The 26,325-nt window shown below is 40.6% G+C and overlaps 1 protein-coding gene across 1 annotated transcript; it reads right to left on the bottom strand.

Moving 5' to 3' along the window:
- On the bottom strand, window positions 1-26,325 carry LOC310946335 (leucyl-cystinyl aminopeptidase-like). Its single transcript, XM_083912777.1, has 43 exons — window positions 26,284-26,325; window positions 24,795-25,158; window positions 24,525-24,711; window positions 24,263-24,432; window positions 24,009-24,147; window positions 23,788-23,922; window positions 23,563-23,683; window positions 23,308-23,462; window positions 23,095-23,208; window positions 22,847-22,978; window positions 22,444-22,575; window positions 21,891-21,959; window positions 21,586-21,761; window positions 21,397-21,476; window positions 21,126-21,309; window positions 20,837-20,993; window positions 20,293-20,477; window positions 19,977-20,138; window positions 18,666-18,806; window positions 18,315-18,396; window positions 17,913-18,055; window positions 16,750-16,811; window positions 14,276-14,370; window positions 13,256-13,458; window positions 11,613-11,724; window positions 11,202-11,459; window positions 10,858-11,048; window positions 10,456-10,594; window positions 9,809-9,943; window positions 9,565-9,685; window positions 8,896-9,047; window positions 8,690-8,803; window positions 8,465-8,596; window positions 7,262-7,396; window positions 6,624-6,784; window positions 6,394-6,482; window positions 6,110-6,293; window positions 5,821-5,977; window positions 4,795-4,979; window positions 4,490-4,651; window positions 3,734-3,874; window positions 3,539-3,620; window positions 1-2,655 (listed from the first exon to the last, which is right to left on the bottom strand). Exons 2-43 carry the CDS (start codon window positions 24,962-24,964, stop codon window positions 2,524-2,526), a joined length of 5,976 nt encoding a protein of 1,991 aa, XP_083768903.1. The 5' UTR covers window positions 24,965-25,158; window positions 26,284-26,325; the 3' UTR covers window positions 1-2,523.

Genomic DNA, 26,325 nt, shown 5'->3' with positions numbered 1-26,325 from the left:
AGCAACACAGTTTAAAAAGCATCTGCAGCATTTCACCTCAGTCCAAAAACAAAGATGATCCGGTTGGGTTTACTGCACACGTGGTACTCCACTCCAATCCTCTCATCAGACCGCCTACAGCGCTGATTCTGTATACCTTGTACCTGAATGACATCAGCAACTCTCTTGTTTCTTAAAGCTTATTGCAACTGACTTCATACAAAACAGCTGTTCTCTAAACAAAATATGATGGAAAATCTGAGCCTCAATAAAGCTGATTAATCCATCTGATTACTGGCAGCTGGAAAACGTTCTCCACAATAAAACGGTATGATCCACAATTAGCCAGCACATTAAAGGATAACACGATATTTAAAGGCCTATTTTTAACACATTATCATACTGTCTGTGAAACTATGATGGACTGAATGGAAAAAGTGAACAAATTAACAAAACATTGTTCATCTAAACGGCAATGACATCCTTCAAAGTAATGTCTGACACTCGTGTAGACGGACATGGCTTTGATACATGTGTTTTTCACCCTTACCGAGGGCCTAACACGTCTGGTCCCCTCCGGGATCATACTCCTCCTGGCAGGCACTTCGACCAACCAGTGGGGGTCACTAGCGCAGCAACAAGCACATTACCCCTTTTAAAGCTTTCCCAACTGTGTTTTTACATAAATTAAACATGGAGGCTTCAGACAATGAAATAACCAAAAACAGAGATGCAAGTCTCATGAAGATACCAGGGATGTTTGAAGAAAATTACATTGAAATCTACTGAATTTATTCAATTATCTTGGATATCATGGAGAAGAGGAAGGATTTAAGTAGTACATACTTCCTCCTACTCCTTTTTGAATATTTAATGTATAATTTGTGTTTATCAAAATTGTATTTATCGAGTCTGCATAAAGGTTTATTGTTTGATTCATTAAATTGATATTTTGTTTTGATCTTCTTTTTGCATGCATTTAAATGAAATTGAAATCAATTTAAAGAAAGACATTAAGACAGAAAGAATGAAAGAAAGAAAAAAGAAATTGTGATGGAGTGGATGAATAGATAATAAAGCTCAGGATGAGTGTACAACTATATTTAAATCCAATCTTAAAAACAAAAGTTAGTGAAACATTTAGACACTGTCTCAATAAATAGCTAGGCTACTGCTCATTCTCAGGAGCAACTTGACTGGTTAACATTTGAGTAACTTTAAACCTGTATTTTCATTTGGCTAATGAACAGCTTACTGGACAGATTAGTCCTGCCCATTATAAATTTTCGTCTATAAACTTTGTATCTTCAATATGCACATTAGCCCTTAAAACACAGACCTCCTCAAATGACCTCCCTTCGGTGGTCTCAATCAAGAAACAGTAAAATTATTTGACCAAGAATCTTGATTGATTCTACGTATACATTTCCCCTTTACACGTTATATACACACACAACACAAACCAAATCCTAAAATGTTAAAAGTCAAGATGTTCTAACAGTACATCCAAAATCGAAGGGGAAAACGCTGTAGGGTTGAGAATATTTACATTATAATTACAAGTTTACAAGCACATTGTGTTAAAGAATGTACAGTGACAGTACTGCAAGCAAAAAGGTATCAAAGTAAAAACCTGTTGATCAGAGCTAAACTGGGCTTATGACTGGAAGAGGGGGAAACTAAAACATTTGGCTCAAGCGTGCACAGCCTGCTCTAACCTAAGACACATTGGCTGTTGATTTAAACCTGTGCTGTTGTGCAGTACGCCATCTACTGTACACAGTGGAGAGGTTTTTCAGTACATTCAATTGATGCCAACACAAGTTTGGTATCTTAAGCTATCAACCAACCAATCTTCTAGCCAAAGCATGACTAATAAAGCAAACGCTTCCAGTTGCATGAGTAACTAGAATTCAGAATGACAGGCAGCAATTTCATAACTTGATGATGTAACGTCAGTTTAATTCTAAGAGTAATTCCTCTCGAAAGTACCAGTAATTTCAACTTCTCATCGTTGAGAAAACCCTGACAGCTGCGACAACGTGTATTCAAACATTTGAGAGAAAGTTCAGGGCCGACTGACAGTACATACACAGTAATGATGACATTCTTCATATTTCCTCTTTCTGAAGTGGCCACTACACAGCTCATACAGTTACTCTAAGTGCCTGAGAGCAGGCGGATGAGTGAAAGGAGTGTGGGTGAAGCAAGATTGTCTGCTCAGGCATGAGGTTTAGATGAGAGCAGCAGAGGAGAAGTTTGGTCGACAGCATAAAGTGTGAAGAGTGTGCGTGTTTGCATCTGACAACTTCCTGTCAGACACACAATCAGAGCCACCCTGAGCTCGCGAATACAACTCACAGGACCAGTCTCTAGAAAATCTAACAACTCATCCACCCGGGCAGAGCAAAACCTATAGCTCTGAATAGTGCTCTGACCTGGATAAAAGGTGTTGAGAGACAAAGTCCTACAATAGTGCAAATACTGTTGTTGTCTTGACGACACGTCCTTGTTGCCTGTCGGCGGAGCGGAGACTGGATTATATTAGAGCCACTTCTGGAGTGTGTTGAGGTTTTTGTCCATCCAGCGCTGGTTCAGCCTGATGGTTTCCAAAGCTTCCTGCACACTCCTCATCTGAGATCCGCGCTCCTTCAGACTGGAGAAGAAACCTTGAACCTGTGCAACAGACACAAAACACACACACTGACGTATTAGCCTTCCTGTAAACAGTTAATATCTCATCACAAACAAGTGCACAGACCCTAAAATGTGCTGCAGCATCAACGTATTCTATTAGCAAACTAGAATTACTGCCTCGCAGTTGTATGCCTCCAACAACCAGTCAAGTTACAGTTACATACATGTCTGTCCAGACTCTTAATATAAAAATAGTGAAGACTTTGAAGGAATTTAACAAAAAGTATAAAGTGTATTATTTGGCTAAATGGATGATATCACTATATTGACAAGGATATTTCCAGTGAAACATGCCTTCTTCACTTAGAGGCTATTTTTTACAGAGGCCTGATAGAGAGCTGCTGGTGGACTAGCAGAGGAACAGGACGGAACACAAAGTTGTAGCCATGACAACAGACAATGCTTCAAGGATGGATGTTACTACAACAAAGATAGAAATTCTATCACACACACGCGCACACACGCGCAAACACATGCAAACACACGCACACAAACACGCACGCACACACATTCAAGATTAGCTTCACCAGTTCAGTATCTGACCGAATGTGAAATGTGGTCACAATCTAGCTCCCCTTCTGTTCTTAATTGTTAAGCTGAATAACGGCAAGAAAAGGATTTTTGCACAAATTGTGATGTAAAATCAACTTTGTGATTCAGGAGGTCACAGTGACCTTTAAATATCAAAATCTAATCATTTGGACTTTGAGCAAAACGTGAGGAAATTCCCTCCAGGTGTTTCTGAGACATTATGTTCACAAATATGGGATGAATGGACGGACGGACAACCCAAAAACCTTATATGTCTGACCCTGGCTGTCGCTGGCGTGGAGGCATAAAGAAACAAACATTAATAACATACCTGATCAAGGTGAGCGTGTGTGGAGAACTGCGAGGTGGCAGACTTGATGATTGTCTGGATGGCATAGGAGCCCAGAGGGAACCTACAAAAAAAAACATAAACGCAGCTGTTGTTTCATCTTTTCATTTTGATGTGAAATAATCTTAAAATGTATTCTCAGAATAACTAAGTATGAAGATGACAGGGACCACTTACTTCTCTATGAGACGGTCCCAGTTCTCTTGGATGAAATCCCAGACAAACAAGTAGCCTGTGAATCCATTACACACAGTGCTGATGACCAAAGGCAACTCTTGTGTCTGGATGATATCCCCCCTCAGACCTGCTTTTAGAATCCTAGACAGACCATAATAAGTGTTCAAATAAATTATAGTAAATAAAACTAAACATTAATCACAGTAACCAAGATTAATCTAAAATTTCAAGTGAAGCATGGTAATTTAGACATTTTATGCGTACATTATGATAATGATGAGGATTGCACCAAAGAATATGAAATCTACAAATACCGAATATTAGAGTAGGAGGAAAATTCTCAATTACGGTGGATTTTAGTAGATAGTTAACATGAACAACTTCTGATGTTATTTAAGTGGTCACTTGGCGCAAACAGGTGCAATGTTGTTGATTCTACAAACTGTATCTGTGGCACAAAATTATTTGCTACTTGACTCAAACCGATGAGCTCAAGAGAAATTATTGGGTTCTTCTATTGAAGTGAGTATTGACCAGAGAGTGAAATGCTTTGAGCTTTAAAAACATTGCTACTCTGTTACGTGTTGTTCCAATAATAAAAAAAAATCTTACTTTGAAGGAGTGCACTGGATTTTTCTTTCTTTGAGTTTTACAAATAAAACTGTCTTGATGCTGAATGCATGCTTAAGAAATCATCAGTGGGGAAGGAAAGATGTTGATGTTTGATGCTGGCCAGAAGCAAACACAAACACTTACCACACTATACGCCGTGCGTCCTGAGTGGATGCTAGACCCCGTAGTATTTTTCGCTTCTCGGCATCATAGGGGACATTTTGGTACATAGTTAGCAAAGTCTCCCAATCTTCGTTTGATTGAGCAGCCACAGTGTATACAACTCGCTGCAGATCGCCTGGGATCCTACATAAAATACAAAAATGCAGACCTATATTAGGTTAAGAGTTCAAAATTCAGTTAAATACCCAAATGTCAGATACAAGTTCAACAAGTCACAATCCCCTGTCCCTGGTTACCAAACAAAAAAAACCGTGTGCCAAACGTACCGTGAGGTCCCATTGGTCTCAACATACTGTTTGAACAGGGCTTTGGCTTTCTGAAGACACTTTTCTTCATTCAGACTACAGGCCATTTCCAGCAGGGCTGAGCGCAGCTCCTGTTTAGACACACTCTCCTCCTCTTCCCATGTCTGTCTGTCCATCAAAGAACCAAACTGATGCAGAATATAAGTCTGTCATACGTATAAAAAAACAAACAGACAAAGAATCAGTACACAGAAGCACTACACTCAGTTAAAAAGTTCATAAGAATTAATGTTTTTTTCTACAAACTTGTTAGCATGTTAGCATGTATCCTAGATGTCCTGAATACAACAATAACTTTGATATGAAACAGATACAAAAAATGTGTGTTTTAAAGTTGCTGATTACTGACTTGATGTGCAACTTCAAAGGTTTTTATTGAATATATGAAAATAATTAGTGTGCATTTGGTGCTTTTAAGCAAATGTACTGTATTTATAATACAGTAGTGTAGTTGATGTCAAGAGAGATTATACATGATGTGAGCAAGGTTTGAGTCAGTGATCTGTAATGGGAAAATAATCGATTGAGCTTTTGAGTATAGTTTAGGTTGCATTGGAAAATGGAATATTTTTAGTGTCATTTTTATCAAGGCAAAATATGTTTTGCTTAAATGTTAGTGCCTTTATGTAACCGTTACATGTAATACTTTAATATAGCGCTTCATCTAGCATGCTGCATACAATCAAGCATACTGACACTTTTCAGGTCATTAAGTCCTGAGTAATTTTTGCTGGACAAGTCAATTTGAGTCCACGTCAAGTCTCTTATATAGTCTCAATATTTCAGTCCACATCTCAGCTTCATAGTTCACACAAACGTTTTTTTTGTTTGTTATTTTTTTATAAACTTTTAAACTTTAGATATCGTGGATGAGTTTGACAGAAATGTGGCTTAGTATATCTTTATTTCCAAAATGTTTTGTGACCTGCAGTTCTTAACTATAAGTGTACTGTATCTGTGTATATGTATGTATGTGTGTGTATGTACCTTCATGCGGGCCACAAGACTGTGCTCTTGTCTCTTGTCAAGTAGCTGGTAGATTACATTGAGCTGTATCAAGGTCTCTGTCACAGGAGAAGTCTCTGTTTCATTGGGCGTGTACTTCAACAGGTTGAGGACTTGGAGGAACGACACATGGCCCAGTCTGTTAAAAATGTTCAGACAGTGAGGGAAAGGACGATAGCTTTCAAATACAGGATTTAGGAAAATACTCCTCTACTTCAGTTTCTCCTGTTACTGAATGCAATTCAAAACAATATTGTCCACTAAAGTATACCTGGAGAGAGCAAAGATGTTGTGTATGAGCGAGGCACGGTCCTCGTGTGTAATAACACTGACATTGCTTGACAAAGCATCTACAAGAGCAGCCCAGCCCTCATCTCCATAGTCGACGATGTAGAAGCCTGTGTTTCTGTAGTTCAACTTCAACCACTTCACACTCTCTGGTAGCTCCAGAGACCCTGAAAACACACACACACACACACACGCAAACACACATGTACCACTTGACTTGGTGCTCAAGACTCTTGACTTGATGTTGCCGCTTTAATAGTGTTTTACCTGACTTTGTCTTCAGATTGAACATCTGTCTGCACTCAGGGGCCAAACTGCAGCTGTCAGTTACATAGGTCACCGGAATATTCCACAAGCTACAGAGAGTGCAAAATACAGTTAGGGTTGTGGTGTGTTTCTATGATCTGTGTGTGTGTGTGTGTGTGTGTGTGTGTGTGTGTGTGTGTGTGTGTGTGTGTGTGTGTGTGTGTGTGTGTGTGTGTGTTAATGTAACAAACCTGGAAGTATGTGTGGCATTGTCAGACGTGAGCAGGAAGTGCTCCTGCGTGAGGGTCACCTGACGTCCCTTGCGGCTAACAGTGACCAATGGGAAGCCTTTCTGTGACGTCCATGAGCTCATCATCTCTGACACATTCTGGTGCTGCGTAGAGACCTCGACCTAAGGACAGGAAGAGAAATCCAGAGTCTGTGCAGTTCAACGCCCTGATATCATTGCTTTTGTTTTAAACTATGAAGATAACTGTAGGAATGGTCTGAAACTTTTAAATACAGTATATACCAGAGGCAATGCAGCTCCGGAGATAGTTCTCTGTGATCGCTCACTATGTCATGAAAGTGAAACTAGCGAAACGCAGCCATATGGCTGGCTGACAGCTTACAGAGGGAAGTTGAACATTAAATGTAAGAAAAGTGATGAACTACCCAGGAGCACTGTCCATAGCAGCATAAAACAAAAAGAGACACACACACACACACACACACACACACACACACACACACACACACACACACACACACACACACACACACACACACACACACACACACACACACACACACACACACACACACACACACACACACACACACACACACACACACACACACACACACACACACACACACACACACACACCTGTGTAAGACTGTTCCAGAGGTCGTTAGTGTCTGTGTTTAATCCACTGAACTGTTTCAGGTATTGAATGATACCCTTTCTGAACTGTTGGTCCCCCGGCAGGGAGGCGTTCAGCATCAGGAGAATCGACGCACCCTGGAAGACAGAGTCACAAAGCATTTGTGATCACACCCAAAACAGCTGCATATGGAAGTTCAGTGAATTAACTTAGCACTTAGCAGTGCCACACTTTTTTAAGTGTGCTGGGGGTGGAGAACTGAGGATGCCACATAGAAGTATCGACATCATCTGAAAGCCGGGAACCTGAAGATTAATTTGAGATGCAGCACTGTGTGTGAAGTTCTTCAAGTCAATAATAATAAAAATTATTAATTAATTATTTAAACAAATTGTGAAAGTGTATAAGGGCTGTCATGAGTTTATGATGCTCATTCTCATGCTCTATTGTGTCTCATAACTTGTTTCACAGATTTGGTGCTAAATTTCAACATTTTTACCACTTTAGAATTGATAATAAAAAATAAAAAAATAGTCCAAAATACCACATTAAGACACCAGGCTTTAAGGGCCACCACAGAAAAATCCATGCTGTGATTTGGTAACAAAAACTTGACATTTGGAGATTACTGCAAGAAATACATTTTTTGGCAATTGGATGGCGAGCACTTCTGTTCTGGAAACCTATGTCAGTATACCTGGGAAAGACATCCTTCCTCTGAACGCCCTAGGCCTCTAAAGGTAATTTTATGTATTGAGCTCAAGTGTTAAGAAGATAGTCCCACTATAATGAAATGGCTACTTTGAGGAGTAACATCATTACACACAAATACAATTGGGCTCATTGAATCCACAAGAATCTCAGTTTTCCTGTCAGGCCCAATTAAGGCAATTCAAGACTGATTATGGACCTCAGTATAAAGAAATGCTCATATAATATTTTAGAATAGCTGTAAAGAACACATTTTCACTGCATTTCTCCCCCCCAAACTGTCTGGGATTATCATAAAGTCATGGGTGCCCACAGAACCCATTTTCATTCAGATATCTTAAGATCAGAGCTCAAAGGACCCCTTTGAAACTGGCATGACACAGTTGTTACCGATTCTATCAAAAGAAAAGTTGCCAGGGCCTGTCGATGGGGCCCTTAGGAGGTTAATAAACATTGCATCTATTTATCAACAAATATAATTTAGGATAGTGTACCTTCTCATAGGAGACAGAGTCAAACATCTCTTCCACCTGTTCCGGCTTATTGACCTCAGTGGACACAGCGTGGGAGGAGTTTAGTGCATCTTTGTCCAAGGCTCTAAAGCGTACTGCCAGGAACAAATTACCCTGCAAACAAACACAGGATTCACTGCGAAGGCACACAATGAAGCACACAGCTTTATCTCCTTTAACATACGTAAGGCAGACGTGTGAACTTACAATGTCCATCTTGGGCAACACTGTCTGCAGCGACATGTACTGCATGTAAGTGGCAAAACCTTCGTTGAGCCACAAGTCATTCCACCAGCTCATTGTTACCAAGTTTCCAAACCACTGCAACATGTCATCAAAGATAAATTAGGACCTGACAAAAGCATATTAAATGTATTTGCTGCTTTCACAAACGCATAGGCAAACACAACTACCTGATGAGCGAGCTCATGTGCTATGACGGAGGCAACTACTTGTTTTTCCAGAGGAGAGGACTGTTTGCCCACCAGCAGGCTGGTCTCTCTGAAAGTGATGAGTCCCCAGTTCTCCATGGCTCCTGCCAGGAAGTCTGGGATGGCTACCAAGTCTGACAAAAGAGAAAGGAAGAATATTGGGGAGTGTGTAAAGAGGGAAGAAAGTAAGATCAGTCAGAGGAGGAAATAATGTGTATGTGTGTGTGTGTGTGTGTGTGTGTGTGTGTGTGTGTGTGTGTGTGTGTGTGTGTGTGTGTATAGATTAGGTGGTCTGTTGAATATGCAAGTCCTCCTATTCATTTTGAATGGGGGTATTCTGTTTAAGCTGTGGCGGCGGACGCTGCAGTGGGGTGCTGTAAAAAACTGCAGTGGGCTGCGATGAAAAGTTGAGACAGACGCAACTTTTAACAAAACGCTACCCGACGTCACGCTGCTGTGGCCAATCCGATCAGACTTGTCACAGTCCTTTTTTGAGGTGGTGTGAGTGTCCTGTACAGTCAACAGTAAACATCCTGCGTTTTAAAAAAACTAAGAGGGTGAAAATACGAAACACAAGCACTTAAGTGCCCGGCAGTTTGTGCAACAGCTGATTGTTTCCTGTGTGAATGCAACCTATACGGGTGTACTCACCTATTTTTTTGAGGGGGTAGTTAATTTCAAAGAAGTTATTGTAGAACTCCAGCAGTTTGGAGGCTGTATCCAGAGCATAGTCAGTGTGCTCCTTCTTCTCTGGCACAGAGTATACAGACACCTACACAGATATACACAAATATATATAAAGCATTACCTCACTGAATGCTAAAAAAAAATAAATAAATACTAATGTACAGACGACACTAAAAGTAAAAAGGAGCTACAGTTGTGTCAGACCTACCAGAGTTTCTGAGACATTTGTGCTGATAGGGGTGAAGTTAGCAACTATGAAAGCCACCAGGTAGGTGCTCATGTTGACACTTGTCTTTTCAAACTCATCTAACACGAGGCCATTGGGAAGGGGTGTGCTTTTAGCCTGAAATACAAAGCAAAAGGACAAGATTGCTATCAACTTGTGAATATGCACTGCAATCAAAAAACAATAAATGATCTGATTAATTGTGCCCATGCTAAGAGCTTATGAGTCACAGTAGGAGGAAGAAGGACCCACAAGTTCCTCAAGACAGTGAGCAAGTGACATGACGTTGTGTTGTACTGTAAATTGTGTCTATGTGACAGTCATGATATTATTGGTCAGCTGAAGTTGACAATGTGTTGCGTAGCAGAATATGAGGCTTTTCAAACTGACAAAGACAAAGCTATTTTAGGTCATAAACCTCCCATTTTGCCTTTTAATTTGTGATACATGGATATACCCTGTTTCTAGTTTATTATTTGATGTCCATTTACATTTTTTGTATATTCAGAAAGTCAGAAATATTTAGTTTGTGCTAAAGCCATTCAGAACACTACACTATGGGAGGGTGTTTCAACATGTGTTACCATATTGTCAAAAATAACCAGGACTTATAATAAATGTTACGGTACCTGGGGCATGTTGGAAAGAGTCATGTAGTTTGGTTTCCTGCTGATTTGAATCAGGAAGGTGGCTTTGAAAGCTGGTTCATCAAAGCAAGGAAAGGCCTTCCTAGCTGATAGTGGCTCAAATTGGGTTGCAGCTAAGACCCTGGTGACAAGAGAGAGACAAGCATGATCATGCTGAAATAACAAATTAGATAAAGGCTGCAAAATCAGTTAAACAGTTTCAGTTTTAAATTATTATTTTTTCAGCACTGCTTTATTAGCATCTGGTCATGAGTTGAGCCAGAAGGTCACAGGATTAGCTGTGAAGACACACAATCGTCTCCATACAGGCTTTTTTATAAAGCCCTTATTCTGCAGCACATCTTTCAGCTGTTGTGAAGTACTTACGCATTCAGATAATCATACCTTTTGATTCCATCTTTATCAGTGTATGAGCTGTTGTAGAAACCATCATACGTGTGGGAGAGGATTGCAGAGTAATCCAAGGTCAAAACACAGTACTGGCCTGCCTTCAGCTCCTCAGAGAACTGAATAGCTATCTGCTGGTTAGGTTTGTACTCCAGTACAGTCACATCTCTGGCCTCCCCATCACCGAGCTGAAAAATGGGGAGTATTACTCAACAACCAGCAGACAACATAAATTAACCAAAACGTTTGAATGAATTATTTTGTTGAGGCACAAATTAAGTCTTTGAATAAAGTTCTAAAATTAGATCTATAACAAAATCTAAAATCCCTTCCAATCCCACCTTGAAGGTAGCTTTGGTGATGTTGTGATTAACACTGTGCAGGACTATGCGCTTGGTGCTGTGAAGCACAGACATGCCGATGACAGTGCGGCCGGTGAAGGTCATGTAGTCGAGGTCAGGGTTCAGGGTGAGGTCATAGCTAAGAGGACGTATGCTATGAGGCAGCCGGTACTGTGACCATGGAAACAGTTCACCACTTGTGGACACGGGGTAAACTGGCTCCAGGGGAGTGGTCTTGTTGGTCTTTTGACAACCTGTCTGCAGAAAGATGGAGGGTTGGGGTCAGCCAGGGAAATGAATTTGACAGAGAACTGAAAAGTGAAATATTCTGATAGAGATATCGACATTATGTTCAAAGCGTACTTTTTAGCGATTACACGCCTAAACAGAACTAGTGAATAATTTTCTTACCTTGGTAAAAGTGCATCCAGGTAAGAAGTACAGTACCATGGTCATAGAGGCCACTATCACCAGGAATAACACACATACAACCATAGTACGGGCTGAGGGTCGAGAACATGACCTGAGAACAAAAAATTGTAACAAACATTACTAACGTTGGCTAATTAGACATTTGTGGTGGAAAGGAGCAGCAGTGTCTGGTCTTTTCAGAATGGTCAGACAAACAAAAACAACCTGCCTTGATTGTTATGTGTGGTGATATTGCATGTGTGAGACAGGCTTGACATTTGAACACACCTTATGATATTCTGATTGGTTCTGTGCACTCAATTACAACACTATGAGGCAAAGCTGCAAAGTTATGTTTAACTATTATTTTGAGTAAAACCAGTTTCACACCGCTACACGTTCATGTAGGCAGCAACCGCTTCATACTTAACCGTCGTGATCAAGACCGTCTTCATTCATAAATAAGTCCTTACTGGCGGATAATTGCCTCTGCCAACAACCTGACGTATCCTACTGAGCAAAGAATTTCTTATCTGTATTTACATAGTACGGGAAATCACTATGGAGGCTTCTGTGTCTTTTTAAGTAACTATGAACAGCCAAGAGGGACAATAAGCACTGCGTGGTACCGGTAAGGCTAGACATGTTTTTCGCTCAGGACCAGCGTGACTGTGAAAGACTAGAGAAGCAGCTCAGCCAGATGCGCTTGCCACTGCCCCGGCAAATTTGAAAGCCTGCGCTGCACTTTTGTTCATAATGCAAGGCCATACTTATGCCACGCCACAGGAGAAAAAATCCTCATCGCAAAATAAGAGGAAAAGAGAATTAAAAAGACAACTTGACCAGGGAATTCAGAAAACGAGGGTAAACTTCAGGGTAGCTTTTCCCAGGTGGAAAGAGCTACTGAGGGAAAATAATTCCAAAGGGACACTGAAGTTGTCTGCTTTCTTCTCGACAAGTAAGTCAAAGTTATTGTCTAAATTACAAGCTTTTATCATTGCTATGTTGTTATAGCTTCTTGGCACATAGCGCCTACTGTAGTTGCAACCAGGTTGCAAAGCATGTTTGAAAAAGATAGGAGAAAAACCTACACAGTGCTCCTTTAAGGAGCACTAACTCAAATTTTTGGCATCATAAATAACATGGATTTGTTTCTTTACTGTAAACTGTGAGCGCTATGTTTCCGGCACGGCTTTGAATGTAGCTGCAGTTTCAGGAAACGTTGCTATAAAAACAAGCCGTGGAGGATTCTGTATAAATCCTTGTCAAAAACGAGGTCATGCAAGAAAGAGATTTTGTATTGAGCCCACAGAGTTTACCTATGGTGCTTGTTACGTGTTTATTACTTCCAACTATAGTTACTAGCTCAATATGGCTTAAAAATGTGTTTTCCAAGAATAACAAAAGTTATAAACAGTATTTATTCCATATAGATGTTTAAGACACTTGGTTAAAGTGTTAGAATATATTCAACTGAATTCATATCATCAGACTCAAATACTATAACTGAATCTTTGCATATAATAATATGTTATTACTTAGCCAGCACTGCTTTGAGACAAACATGCCACAAGGCAGACCTTAATTTTTGTATGCCAACATAGTGCACAGCATCCATAATGATCACCTGTTCAGTTGTTTACCTGGGTGGAGCCTGTCTGGTGTAAGGGGAAGAGTTGGATCTGAGAGCAGAGCTACGGTTCATGAAGGACATTCCAAGCAGACGGGCTGAAGACTCGCAGTCCTCCTCATCCTCATCCATGTCATTCTCTCCCAGGCCTCGCACAAGCAACCGTGAGCTACGGGGCTCATACACCACCTCATCTGGGTCAAGAGCAGGAAACGTCTGCAGAGAGCATGTACAGTACACACTGTTATTATCTGGGTAAGCTGTGCAGTGTTTCCCTTAAAATGTTAATAACTTGATTGCCTTCCCAGGTAAATTAATTAGCACAGGGTAAGATGTGCGGAGGCGGTGAGAAGATTTAGGACAGACACAGGAGTCATGAAAAATAACAAGGACAGAGAAGAGTCTGTCACTAAAGAACAGGGCACAATCATAATACTAATTGGAGAGGTTAGATGTGTGTTAAATGCCGAAATAAACATCCTGAAAATAAGGGATGCAAAATTGAATGAAATTCAGGAGAGGGTTTGTTGGGTGTCAGACAGTGAGATAGGGACAGAGGTCTTGGGGACTGGACAATAAACTTAAGGACTAAAAACTTTGTTTATGAGGCTTTATGATACAGTATGTTTGTACTGACAGAAGGTCAATGGGTAAAATGGGTCACCGTAGATCTGAAGGGAAGGATACAGCATCAACGAGCTAAAATGTTCCTTTTTGCTCAACGTGATTCTCACAGTTTTGACTATAGATAGTTGCAGCTAACATATCTAAAATAATGTACAGACCAGTGAAAGATGCAAATGAGCATCAATGGCTAACCACAAGTTTCAGCCACCCTTGAATTCACTAATCCTTACTTATATTCCCTTGATTTGTTCACATTATCATATTTACAGATTGAAAACTCTTGCAAAAATGTATGTGCAGGGTTGTGAAAATATGCATTCCAAGATACGCAAATTATATGCAGCCAGGCTGGTTCTTAAAATTAAGACACGCATGGCACATGGGGCATAAAATGGCATAGGCGTACTGGAAATGCAGTTGAGTCTTTGGCTAAATCCACAACATCAGGCTCTTCTTCAAACATGCTGTTCTCAATCATGTTCCTCGGCAGGTTGGCTCGGTCTGCAACACAAAGAGGAAGAGAAACCAGATTTTCAAAATAGGAAATGAGAGAGGTGAGACAGAGAGAGAACATCATCTAAATAATCACACACACACACACACACACACACACACACACACACACACACACACACACACACACACACACACACACACACACACACACACACACACACACACACACACACACACACACACACACACACACACACACACACACACACACACACACACACACACACACACACCTATGTTAAGATATGTGTGTGATAGACGTTTAGAGTTTCAGTTTTCCAGAAAACATTTTTCAACACAAAGGCTTGTTATTGTCACCTCACATGCAGGCAACATGAAGCCTTGTTTGACAAAGCACTAACTGCGTTTCTTCAGTTTCCTGTTAGTTAACCTCCTACAGCATTTCCTGGTACTTTGACCTACAAAGAATGAGTTAATCAGGCTTGTGTGACAACTGCTTCCCTTCTTTTAAAACAGAACTTTCTGTATTTCCTTCACAGTTCATTCATTCAACTGAAAAAAAACCAACAACTTACAAAGTGCACAGGAAAAAGCAAATACAATGAACATTCATCATCTGGCCATGTCACATGCTCCTGCAGTTTACAAAAGCCTTTATTTCTTCACACTAACCAGTGTCTTCAGCATAATGACAAGAGTTGTGCCTTGTCTTTCAAACTCCATGTGATTTTCTGGCTGTCTGATTCTCTCCTCAGTAATTCTGAGTAATTCTTGAAACAATCAGAGGCATGTTCAACTTCCTAATTTAATATTAACGAAAGTACTAAAACGCTCAGCAATGCAAGATTCCCATTTTGCCTCACTTTCCATTGATTTTTTACAGGCTCCAGACAATGCATGTTCAGTCTCAGTTGCTGCTGATTTGAGGAAAGCACAGAAAGACAGTAAACACCAACTGAATACACAGTGTTCATACACAAACAATGGCAACAAACAAATGTGAACTTTATCTCCCCAAAAGGAAGACAAGAGTCTAGAAATGCATTGGGTGAATTGAATTTGTTGTCTTTCCTGTACAGTGTTTCTGATAAGACTGTTCGGGCTGTCGTCATGTCCCTGTCTGGACCACATTGCTGTGGTATGAATATCTATTAATAGGCTAAGAGCTAAGTAGTGGATAATGTGTAATGTGCAGGGGAGGATATGATAAAAACATGACCATAGAAAACACACCGAACCATTTTTCATATTTCATATCAACTTCTAGCCTACTTGGTGTGATATTATGGTAAAGGTAATTTCACAGATGCAACATGATGTGTTTAGGTGAGAGAGGCAGTTGATGTGAAGGTTATCATCTTGACTAGACTACAATGATAAAACATGCCAGACTAATGTGAACAACTACTGCTCTTTCGCCACGCTTGTTTAAGCTATGTAAATACAGCAGGGCATTGTCCTCTTGCTGACCTCACTCTTCTTGTTTACTCAAAATATCTATAAACCCTATATGAGAGAAAATAATTAGATATATATCCACTAATTCACCCTTGTAAGAACACAAACACTACACAGATGCAGAGTGACAGTACAATAATATTGTTATTGGTTGGTTGGTCATTAAAATGTATCTGCTTCTATGTCCTCATCATTATCTGATCAAAATGTGATTACGAAATGTGACTTTGGGCTTTTACTAAAAAGTCAAGACAGCCAAGCACAAAATGTAAGAAAAATCAGGAAGTCTAACTGCTGTGCTGCTGTGATTTGGTAGCTTATGTAAGGTTGAGACCAACCTTGCAAAAATATTATATATAATAGCATCCAACGAGGAGAACATAGTGTGTGCACTGGACTTTTTGTTTGTTTTAATTAAACCATGGACATCCTGGCACCATAGCATAAGTTATAAAGCAGCTTGTTGCCTGAGCTGAGCAGTCCTCGATTTATCAGCTCCCCACACCAAACAAATCATAGCTATTATCAAACCAACAGGCTTTAACTGTGCAAACTGTGCTGCTGTTTGAACACACAGATTGAGTCTTGACGGAGGCATATTATGTTTATGTCAATACAGCCACTGTCAAAATGTTACATGTACAAACAACAAGGATCACAAACAGCCCGTCCGATCGTGAGCAGTCAGATGTTATCATGCCACTGCAGGACCGCCAACAGACTGACAACTGAGATTAAGTTAGCTTCTGAGAATCCCTCAATTGTAAGAAACCAGTCACTCAGAAAACATAAAGGTTTGGCTTGTCAAAAGTCAAACCCATTCCCCTCTGAACATGCCCCCCACCAATGTCACTGTCAGTGGTGCTTTCTGCTAATGTCCCCGTTAGTTATTAGCTGGCCTGCTTTTGTTAGCCTCCTGTTACTGTACATAACATCGTCCCTTACCTGTGTTGTTACTGTCAAATGGATCCATGGTAGAAACCGCGTCCAAAACAAGGTAAGGCGTTTACAGCAGCCCGACAGACGACGATGTGTGTTTTTTTCCTGTCTAGCCACAACAACCCACAGTAAAGCTATTAGAGGCTCGCCGTAAACAGCAGTCTCTCCTCACTGTCCTGGCGTTAGCTACGTATTAGCAACTAGCCAACTTCTGACTAACTGACTGAAAGACATTCAGTTCGCTAACGTTAGCTAATGCGCGTGACTTTGTCGCCCATAGCTGTTTAGTTGGATAAAACCTGAACTTTTCGAATAAAAAAATCACCCTTACGCTTAAATTGTGTAAACAAACCTTACACTAACACGCTCGCTAAACTACCGAACGAGCAAATGACACTTTCTGTCTTTCCTCCCATGGTTGTTGACAACCGCCCGTCACATTACAATACTGACATCCCATTGGCTGGTTCTGCCGGGGGGGGCGGGGTCAAGGGAACACTCACGCCAAAAAATCCACACGCAGTTTTTGTTTTGATTTTACTATACTTTTAAGGACCTTATATTTTTTTTACATTTATGACACGGAGATTAAGCTTGACTCCATAGCCTACTGGCTAAACATCAACCCTTAACCTATTTTCAGTTCTTACTTACCCTAAAACCAAATCTGAACCCAGATAGCCGGCCCAACACACATGTATACAAACCCACATCTTACCATACTTGTGAGGCCCTTTAACAATATATCCCACACACACAAACACACAGACACACACCATAGTGGTACTTAACACAAGCATGTTTCAATTGATAATTAACACACAAAGGGCCAGGACTACAATGATCATTTGTATTGTCTATCAGGTGAAGAATAAATTTATACAGCATTAAATCTCTCTCTCACACACACACCCATACACACTTAATATTCATTGTTCTCACACAGCACAATACTGCTCAGCTGCCGGTTCTACAAATGACATTTTTTTCCCTTAACAAATAAGTTCCCAGAAATTTTACAAAACACTCTTTTATATACAAAATTGTTAACTCCTGATATCAAGCACATTACAATAAGCAAATTTAAACACGCATACAATTTCAAAAAAACTCAAATATCGCCTCTGTGGCATCTGTCAACCACCACCTCGCTTTTTGCTGGCCTTCACTTCATTTGCTTGTTCAGCCACTTTCTCAGAGGCTCATGGTTCCTTTGAAACCAGCGAACATTTTTCTGCATGTTGTCCAGGGCAACCTGAGTAGCTCTCAGCTGAGACGCCTGCTCTTTGATGGACGCAAAGAACAACTTCACCTGGGAATCAAACAAAAATATATTTACAAAAACACACAAAAGCATGCTATTTTACAACTGAGGACAATTAGAAAATAATTTTTGTGAGGGTCTGCGTACAAATGCAGTCTCTGCCGTTACTAATTATCATCGCCAACACTAATCTTGCTGCTTTTGCCAATGACATCCAATGCCAATACAACATTTAAAATAAAGATAATCTCTAAACTGCCTTTCAGAATATACAACAGATGAGTTCAAGATATAAGAGCGCATTTACTTCAGTGAGTTCTTCTGGAGATGAAAACTGTCCTGTTGTGCCAATGATGATGTTTCTAATACAAAATGAGCCCAACTGGAACCTGCAGAGAAGAGAGACAACAGAGAGGGCACTATTAATCTATCTGCCTGGACCAGCTGTTTTAGTACTCTTGTGGAATCAACCCACTGTCTTGTTTGTGTTCACTCGATCCAAAACCTGTTCCACTTGCTAGCAGATGGCATGGAAGCCACTAAAAAGACAGGTCTTACTGGTTTACATAAAGTCTTTGCATCCAACTCACAGCACCATCTTGAGAACCACTTTTTATTTTCACATTAATTAACCATGTCTCTATTGTGTTGTACTTACTTTTGAACCAGTGTGTCCCAGTTCTTTTTGACAAAGTTCCATGCAAGGTGATGTCCCCGTGGATTCCTGGCCACCATCAGAATGAGAGTGGAAAGGTCCTGGGATCGAATCACCTTCCCTTCAAGACCCAACTCCAACAGTCTGCAACACAAACACGAACAATATGACCAGCTCTATAACGCCACAGTATCTGCCATCACTTGAAGAGCCTCCACTGAAAGGTCTTTAGCATATCTGTAACATACACTGGAGATCAAAATTAGAGAACAAAGTATAAATACTTGATTTATTCTTATTCTTCATGCAGTCTCTTATACAGTTCGGTAACTGTAGTAGGTTTCTTAGACTTTGTTGCCAAGGATTTCCAGAGATTCTCTATGATGTTTAGATCTGAACTCTGACACCTACTTCTCCAATTTTAACGGACTTCTTTAGACGCTTTGAGTTCAGTCTTTTCCCAGTTTGACGCCGAACACTATGTTTACCATCAGACCCAAACAAATTGAACTTTAGCAGTCATGTCATGGTTTCTGGGATGTTTTCTGCAGCAGGAGTTGGGCTTCTTGTACAGCTACATGGCATGGTGAATGCAAATGTTAATGTGAACCTCCTTCAGCAACTTGCAACACCTCCACTGCAATTGTCTCCCAATCAGCTGCAATTTTCATGAAAGAGAATATCCTCTGTCACACTGCAAAACTAGTTATGCAGTTCCTTGAAGCTAAAAATACTGAAACAATAAAATGACCAGCCCAGAGTCCAGATGTTAACCCCATAGAGAATCTCTGTAAAATCCTTGTCAACAAAGTAATGGCTAAGAAACCAACTACAATCACTGAACTGTGGAGGAGACTACAAGAAGAGTGGACCAAGATTCAACCAGAGCAGTGTGAGAAACTAGTGATGTCCTGTGGGCACAGATGTTCTGAAGTCATTCAAAGCAAGGACCTCTACACTTCCTATTCATGTTTTAATCCTATAGTCCTAAGAAAACATTGTTTACTATTTTCTCTGCTGACACAATGGTTACTGGTCTCTAATATTGCTCACTGTTTTTTTCACAAGATAAAGGTTTTTGTTCAAGTGCCTTGGTTATTTAAAAAAAAAAAAAAAACATGCTATTACAGCAGTGGTATAGCCACAGCGGATTTTCTATCAAATTCTGAACAGTAAAAAATAACAGTATTTCAGAATAAATCAGATATTAATACTCTGTTCTAATGTACTGCTGCAGTACTGTGATAAGTACCCCAGATTTGGCACATGGTGGCAGCATTAACTGTGTCAAAATGTAACAGGGAAAAAATGTACCTGTGTAGTTTGTTTGTGTCTCTGCTGCAGGTCAAGGCAAACAGGATTTTGCTTTTTTGTGCTGCAGAGAGGGAGTTGTTATAAGTGTGCAAGAGTGAAGCCCAGCCGTGTTCATCCTGAGCTCCAACTGAAAACACTGTCTCCGCCACGTCAGTTGGCAAGCTACAGTAAACACAAGCATTAGAGAGCACTTCAGACATGATGAAATATCAAATTATGGTACAGCCTAGCGTGGTGTAATAGCTGCTGTTTATGGGAATGATATCAGCAGCTGTTGACTGATAACAATGTGTGTTAAAATATGATTTAAACATACTTGAGTGTGCCGTTGGACTGAAGCCAGTCTTTGAAGCTCTGACGTGCCTGCTTCAGACAGGGTGAGTCATCCAGATGGCAAGCAAGTGACAGGACCTCTGACCTCAGCCGTCGCTCTGACACAGAGCCCCTGGCGCTCCACGTCTGCTGGTCAATGACGCCACGGAAAAATCGCAGGATGTACATCTGCATACACAGAGTACCGGTATCTCCCATGAACTCAAACTGCATTTCATACCGACATTGGCATAAGAAAGAATGCCTTTATTCATCCCACAAGGGATATTCAATGTTTTCACTCTGTTATTGTATTATTCACGTTACACACAAAGGCTTGAAATACTCACACGCACAAACAGGACCTATATATACAGTACATGCAATTAAAGGAGACATGTCAAGCGCCCGAGCAGCTGGGGTTTGGTACCTTACTCAACAGCAACTCGGCAGTGCCCAGGAGATGAACTCAACTCACACTCCATTCATGGACTGCTGAATCACCTATAAGCTGAGCTAATGCTAAATGTGTACTCTTGTCTTCTTACCCCTAGGTTGCTTGTTACATCAAACTCATTCCTTTTCTCAATCATCCGGTAAAAGGCCTCCAGATAGCCCAGTCCTTCGAGGAGAGGCACAGTGTGCGTCTCCAGTTGCAGATAACCAATAAGGTCTAAGGCTTTATCGAGCGGCAGATGACCTGCCCTTTAGAGACAAACAAGAATATTTGAAAGGTTAGGTGCCATTTGAGGTGGGATGATTAAGGTGATTTTGTTCATGAGTAAAAACTATCACTCTGTCTCACACAAACCCACAAACACATACACAGATGCTTACGTGACCAATTGAAAGGCATTGTGTATCAAATGAGTCCTGTCTTTGTAGCTCAGAGCAGTGTGGTTTTCCCTCAGTAGTTTTGCCAGCTCATCCCAACCACCGTCCTCGTAATGAACCACATAATAGCCTGTCATGTCAGTGTTTACTTTAACCCAGGTGACTTCCTCTCCTATATGTAAAGTGTCTAGATGAGACATAAACAGCAAAAGAGGGATTAGAAAAGTGAAGATTTGCATCAATTACATTTAGCACATTCCCTCTTTTCTGTTACCTGTTTGCGTTGTCATCAAGTGTCTGTGGACGGTGCCAGAAGCATCTGTCTTGTAAGTCAGAGGGATATGCCAAAGAAAACTATACAAGAAGGAAGATTATCATTTCAAAAATGTACTTTAGATTAAAGCAGAAGAGTTGAAGATCAATGTACAGTGTTAATAGAAGAGTAAACTAAATGTATGCTCACCCCTGTTGCAGTGTGGACCAGAGAGGGTCAGAAGGCAGCACTGTCCTCAGGAACCTGTCCTGTCTAAGCAGCAGATGGGGCCCCTTCCTACTAACAGTTATCAGAGGAATACCTTTCTGCAGAATCCAAGTGTTCATCATGGCTGTCAGGTCCAGGTGTTCCCCTGCAAACAGATACTGTGGGAGACAATACAAGCGACCACACCACGTCTCGAGGTCAGAAAATAATTGTGTAAATGGTGTAAAATTTATAAGAGGAAACCCATGACGAGAGGTCCGTGAGTGGATGTTTAGATGTTTACTCACTGCATTCTTGGGGGCCTGGCTGCTGATGTAACAGTGTTTTCCTGAGATGAAGTCCTCCTCAGAGCATGTCTGGAAAACAACAAAATGTTTTTGCAAATCACAAACAGCTTGTTATAACTTACGATTTTGTACAATACAAATACCTTTGAGAGACTTTAAAATTTGCTTAAGATTGGTAATCCATCACAATTGACATCATGTCTGCTTTCATTTTTGTCAATGTTTTATTATCGATGCATGGCATGGTGGTGTATTCTTTTACAATCACTTAGAATTGCATTACCGTTTGAAGATAACATAATTTTGACAGCAATAAAAGGAGACATACTGTTCATTTTGATTAATTACCTACTTTATACAACTTTCAAGTCTCAGCAAAATGGATTTATGCACGATAATGAAGTGAATGGGAAACAATGACTGTCTGGAAGGACGGAAAACAAAGCTAAAATACTACAACATCCATTATGAAATGTTAAGCAGAACCAGATTTTAAATATTATATGGATTTAAACTTTAATATACGGTATATATATGTCATTTGTTTTTGTACATTGGCTAGGCTGTCCCACAGGTCCTGGTTGTGTGCATTTCTGTAGCTGTATTTTCGAAGGTATCGTACTATCCCCTGCTGGAACACATCATCTGTCAGAAAGTGTCGCAGCATGTGCAGGACACATGCTCCCTGGTGGGAGAGAGAGAAAAGCTGTATTTTATCAATGAGGCAAGACAGGTTAATGATAGTTATGCAGTCACAAGTGTGTCTTTAGAGACTGTTTTCCAACTATTTCAAACCATGCCAATCTGTTTTCTTAAAAATACGTTTGTTTTATTCATCCCTTATTTTGTTGACCTACATTTCCACAGGTCATATACTCAGAATGAATTGCCATTGTCAGTTGAGTAAACCTGTCTGTGAGTGAAGGCACAACACATGTACGTGACGGAAAGCATACTTTATCATAGGAGACTGTGTCAAACATCTGGCTGATCTGAGTGGGGTTCTCTGCTGGGCTGGATATTGGCCGAGAGGAGTTCAACGAATCATGACCAACTGCTGAAAAACAGGTGTGCAGAAGATATTCTTCCTGCAAGATTGTGCCCAGAACAGAATCAGAACATCACTCTCTCTCTATGAAGGGTTAACATTATTCTACCACTATAAATCAGTTTAGTCAATTTTAAGATTAAACAAAGCACACACCACTTTGAGGTCGGGGTAGGTGGCCTCCACTGAAATGTACTCCATGTATCTGGCAAATCCTTCATTCAGCCAGATATCGTTCCACCACTCCATGGTCACCAAGTTACCAAACCACTGCAGGCAAGATACATTTTGAATGTCAACACTCTGCATTGACTAACATGCAATGATGTCATGAGTTGAACTGCTACAGACACAGTGTCACCCTCTCACCTGATGGGCGAGTTCATGGCCGATTACCATAGTGACCCAGAGTTGATCAGAAATGGAGGATGTGAGGGGGTCAAAGAGAAGGCTGGTCTCTCTATAGGTGGTCAGACCCCAGTTCTCCATCGCACCAGACTGGAAATCTGGGATGGCTATTAGATCTGAGAGAGTGAAAAACACAGGAAAGAAAGCGACAAGATAAAGAGGGAAATGATAATCAATATGTGAAACGTACTTACAAGAAAACTGAACACAAGATACCTTGTTTGGGCAGAGGATAGAGGATATTGAAATACTCCTCGTAGAAGTCAAGCATTTTGACGGCAACCTCCAAGGCATAGCGGGTTTGGAGCCACTTCTCAGGGGCTGCATAGATGGACACCTATAGACACACAACAGTGTATGAGAAAACGCCAAAAATGTGACCCTGACAAATAAATAAGAGAAAGAAATAAAGAATTTTAAATATGGTCAGGGAGGCCACACCTGCACTCCAGAAGATGTTGTTGCAGTGACAGATTTGAAGTCACAGATGACAAAAGCTACGAGGTACGTGCTCATCTTTACACTTGCATCAAACTGGTCCTCAAGCAGGCCATCGTTTACTTCGACTGTGTTGACCTGAAACACACAAACAATTAATTGTAGCCATTTTGTTTACACACATTTAAACATGTTTGATAATTACACATACATGCAATACTCACTACAGGCATGTTGGACAGAGAAATGTAATCTGGACTCCTCCTGATCCGGACGGAGAAGTTGGCTTTGAAGCTCGGCTCATCGAAACAAGGAAATGCCATCCGAGCACTCGTGGGCTCAAAGTGAGTTGATGCTAAGGTTCTGAAAATAGACGTCACCAGATACTTTTTGTATTATACCTTTGAGTTGTAGTTGGAGCCTCCCATATATGTGATATTTTTCCAAGCTTGCTGTGAAAAAAGACAATTGCTCTTACCTGATCTCTCCTGTGCTGGTTCTGTAGGTGCTTTTATAGAAGCCATAAAAGCCGTCTGCAAGTTCTGCACCAAATTCAATATACAGAAAGTACTTTTGCCCGCGGCTGAGAACCCTGGGCGAGAAAATACCAATCTGTTCATGAGAAGGGTTATGAAGAACTGGAAGAACCTAGAACAGAAGGAGATGAAGAGAAGCTGGGTTCATTGTAGGCATTAGCAAATAAGCTGTAATAATAATCGCTGCTCTATATTTACACCTACCTGATCAGACAAATAAGCAAAGTTCTGGTCCATTATAATTGCCTTGGAAATCTGCAGACCCTTGCTGTGTAATACAACCCAGTTTGTGTTGTTCTGGACATCAATCTGTATCTGCACTGAGCCAGTGAAATTGAGACTTTTGAGGTCGGGGTGCAGGATGAGGTAGTAGTGAAGAGGAATGATGTACCTGAGATAAAGAAACACCTTTTTAATCAAAGAATCAATCAATCAATTTTCATGTAAAATTTTTGGATGCGCTGTCAAGGGTACCTTGGCAGGCGAAGACGACTCCAAGGGAAGCCAAGATTACCAGCACCCAAGGGAGAATGTTCTCCTGTGGGGTGAGGAGGGCTTGGTGCCTGTTGTGAGCTCTGGGTAGACTGAGACCCAACCAAAGACACATGGAATACAGCCAGCACTAATAGCCTCAACAACACCATTGTAGAAGAGATGTCCTTCCACCACTGATTTTTTTTTTTTCAAAGTCAACCGTGTGACAGGCTGACAACTGGTGAACATGAGGAGCAATGAAGGACCACCTGATGTGAGTGCTGAATGCCTGTTGGGATATGTCCAGATGTCACTCTATCAAAATATGGCTGAATCGTAAATGTCAAGCCCTTTTCTCTTGAACCTGAAAAGACAGTAGAACAGTAACACACTGTACATCAATCAATTAAACTTTTATACCACTGTTCTTTCTGTGTTCTAGTAGAGTCTAATGTTGCAACTAACAGTTATTTTCATTATTGATCAGTCTGAAGATTATTTTCTCAATTCTTCGTTTCATCGTTGTGTCTATAAAATGTCAAAAAATAGTGAAAATGTCCATTCCAGTATCTCAAAGTCCAAAAAGAAAGATGACTAGCTATTAGCAAACATCTACTATGACAGCTAGCTAGATCGACATAGCTGCTATTGCTAGCTAGCTAACTGTAACTTACCTTAATGCAGTAGGAGTTGGCAAGCTAGTTACTATTAAAACAAACACACAGTATTATTCTCTTGATGATACTGCATTTCATACTCTGCATGATACTCTAAGCAAACCTAATTTAACTTAAGTTAAGTACAGTAAAGTACTTGTAAGGGGTTTGGGTTGTGGTGGTGGGGTGGGGTGGGGCCAACAGAGACTGTTTATGTAAAAGGTTCAGAATCTGGTGCTACACCCCTGCTCAACATTAATTACCTACTGCCTCCCCCAGACAGGTTTATGGTTGTTACTATCTTCACTGTAAAACCTGGACATACCTTTACTACCACTGTTAAATTGTTATCCATACTTTCAAATGACTAATCTGGTCTCATAGCTTACAATGTTTCAATCTACAAAGCAAAGGTGTTCATGTTTACGAGAACACAGTTGTGAACCTTGCAAGCATCACACACACGAATTCTAGTTCAAATTAAACTGAGCGTGTAAGTTTTAGGCCCAAACCACAACACACCACAGCCTGAAGGAGACTCAGACATGTGACAAACCGACCACATGATTGCCCACCCAGCCCAAACAAGATCAGGACACAGTTATAACTGTGAGGTGACAACAGCTGCAGGAGCATAACTGCATTTGAAATCAGGCTACAACAGGCAGTAGTTGTGCTGTACCATGCTGATTATGAAAGATAATGTTAGTTACTACAGCAACCATTGTGCTTTTGTGGAAATATGTTATGAAGTTACAGTTAGAAAAGTAATGCTCATCTCGTAGAAGTCATTTTTGAACAGAAATCAATAAGCAACAGTTAAAAAGCTTTACCTTGATCATTTTAGCTTCATCATCCTTCCCTCATGTCCCTGC

The sequence above is a fragment of the Echiichthys vipera genome, assembly GCF_963691815.1.
Source record: "Echiichthys vipera genome assembly, chromosome: 4".
NCBI classification, from domain to species: domain Eukaryota; kingdom Metazoa; phylum Chordata; class Actinopteri; order Perciformes; family Trachinidae; genus Echiichthys; species Echiichthys vipera.
Note: the sequence above shows the minus strand (reverse complement) of the source record. Positions and strands in the feature narration are given on the sequence as shown.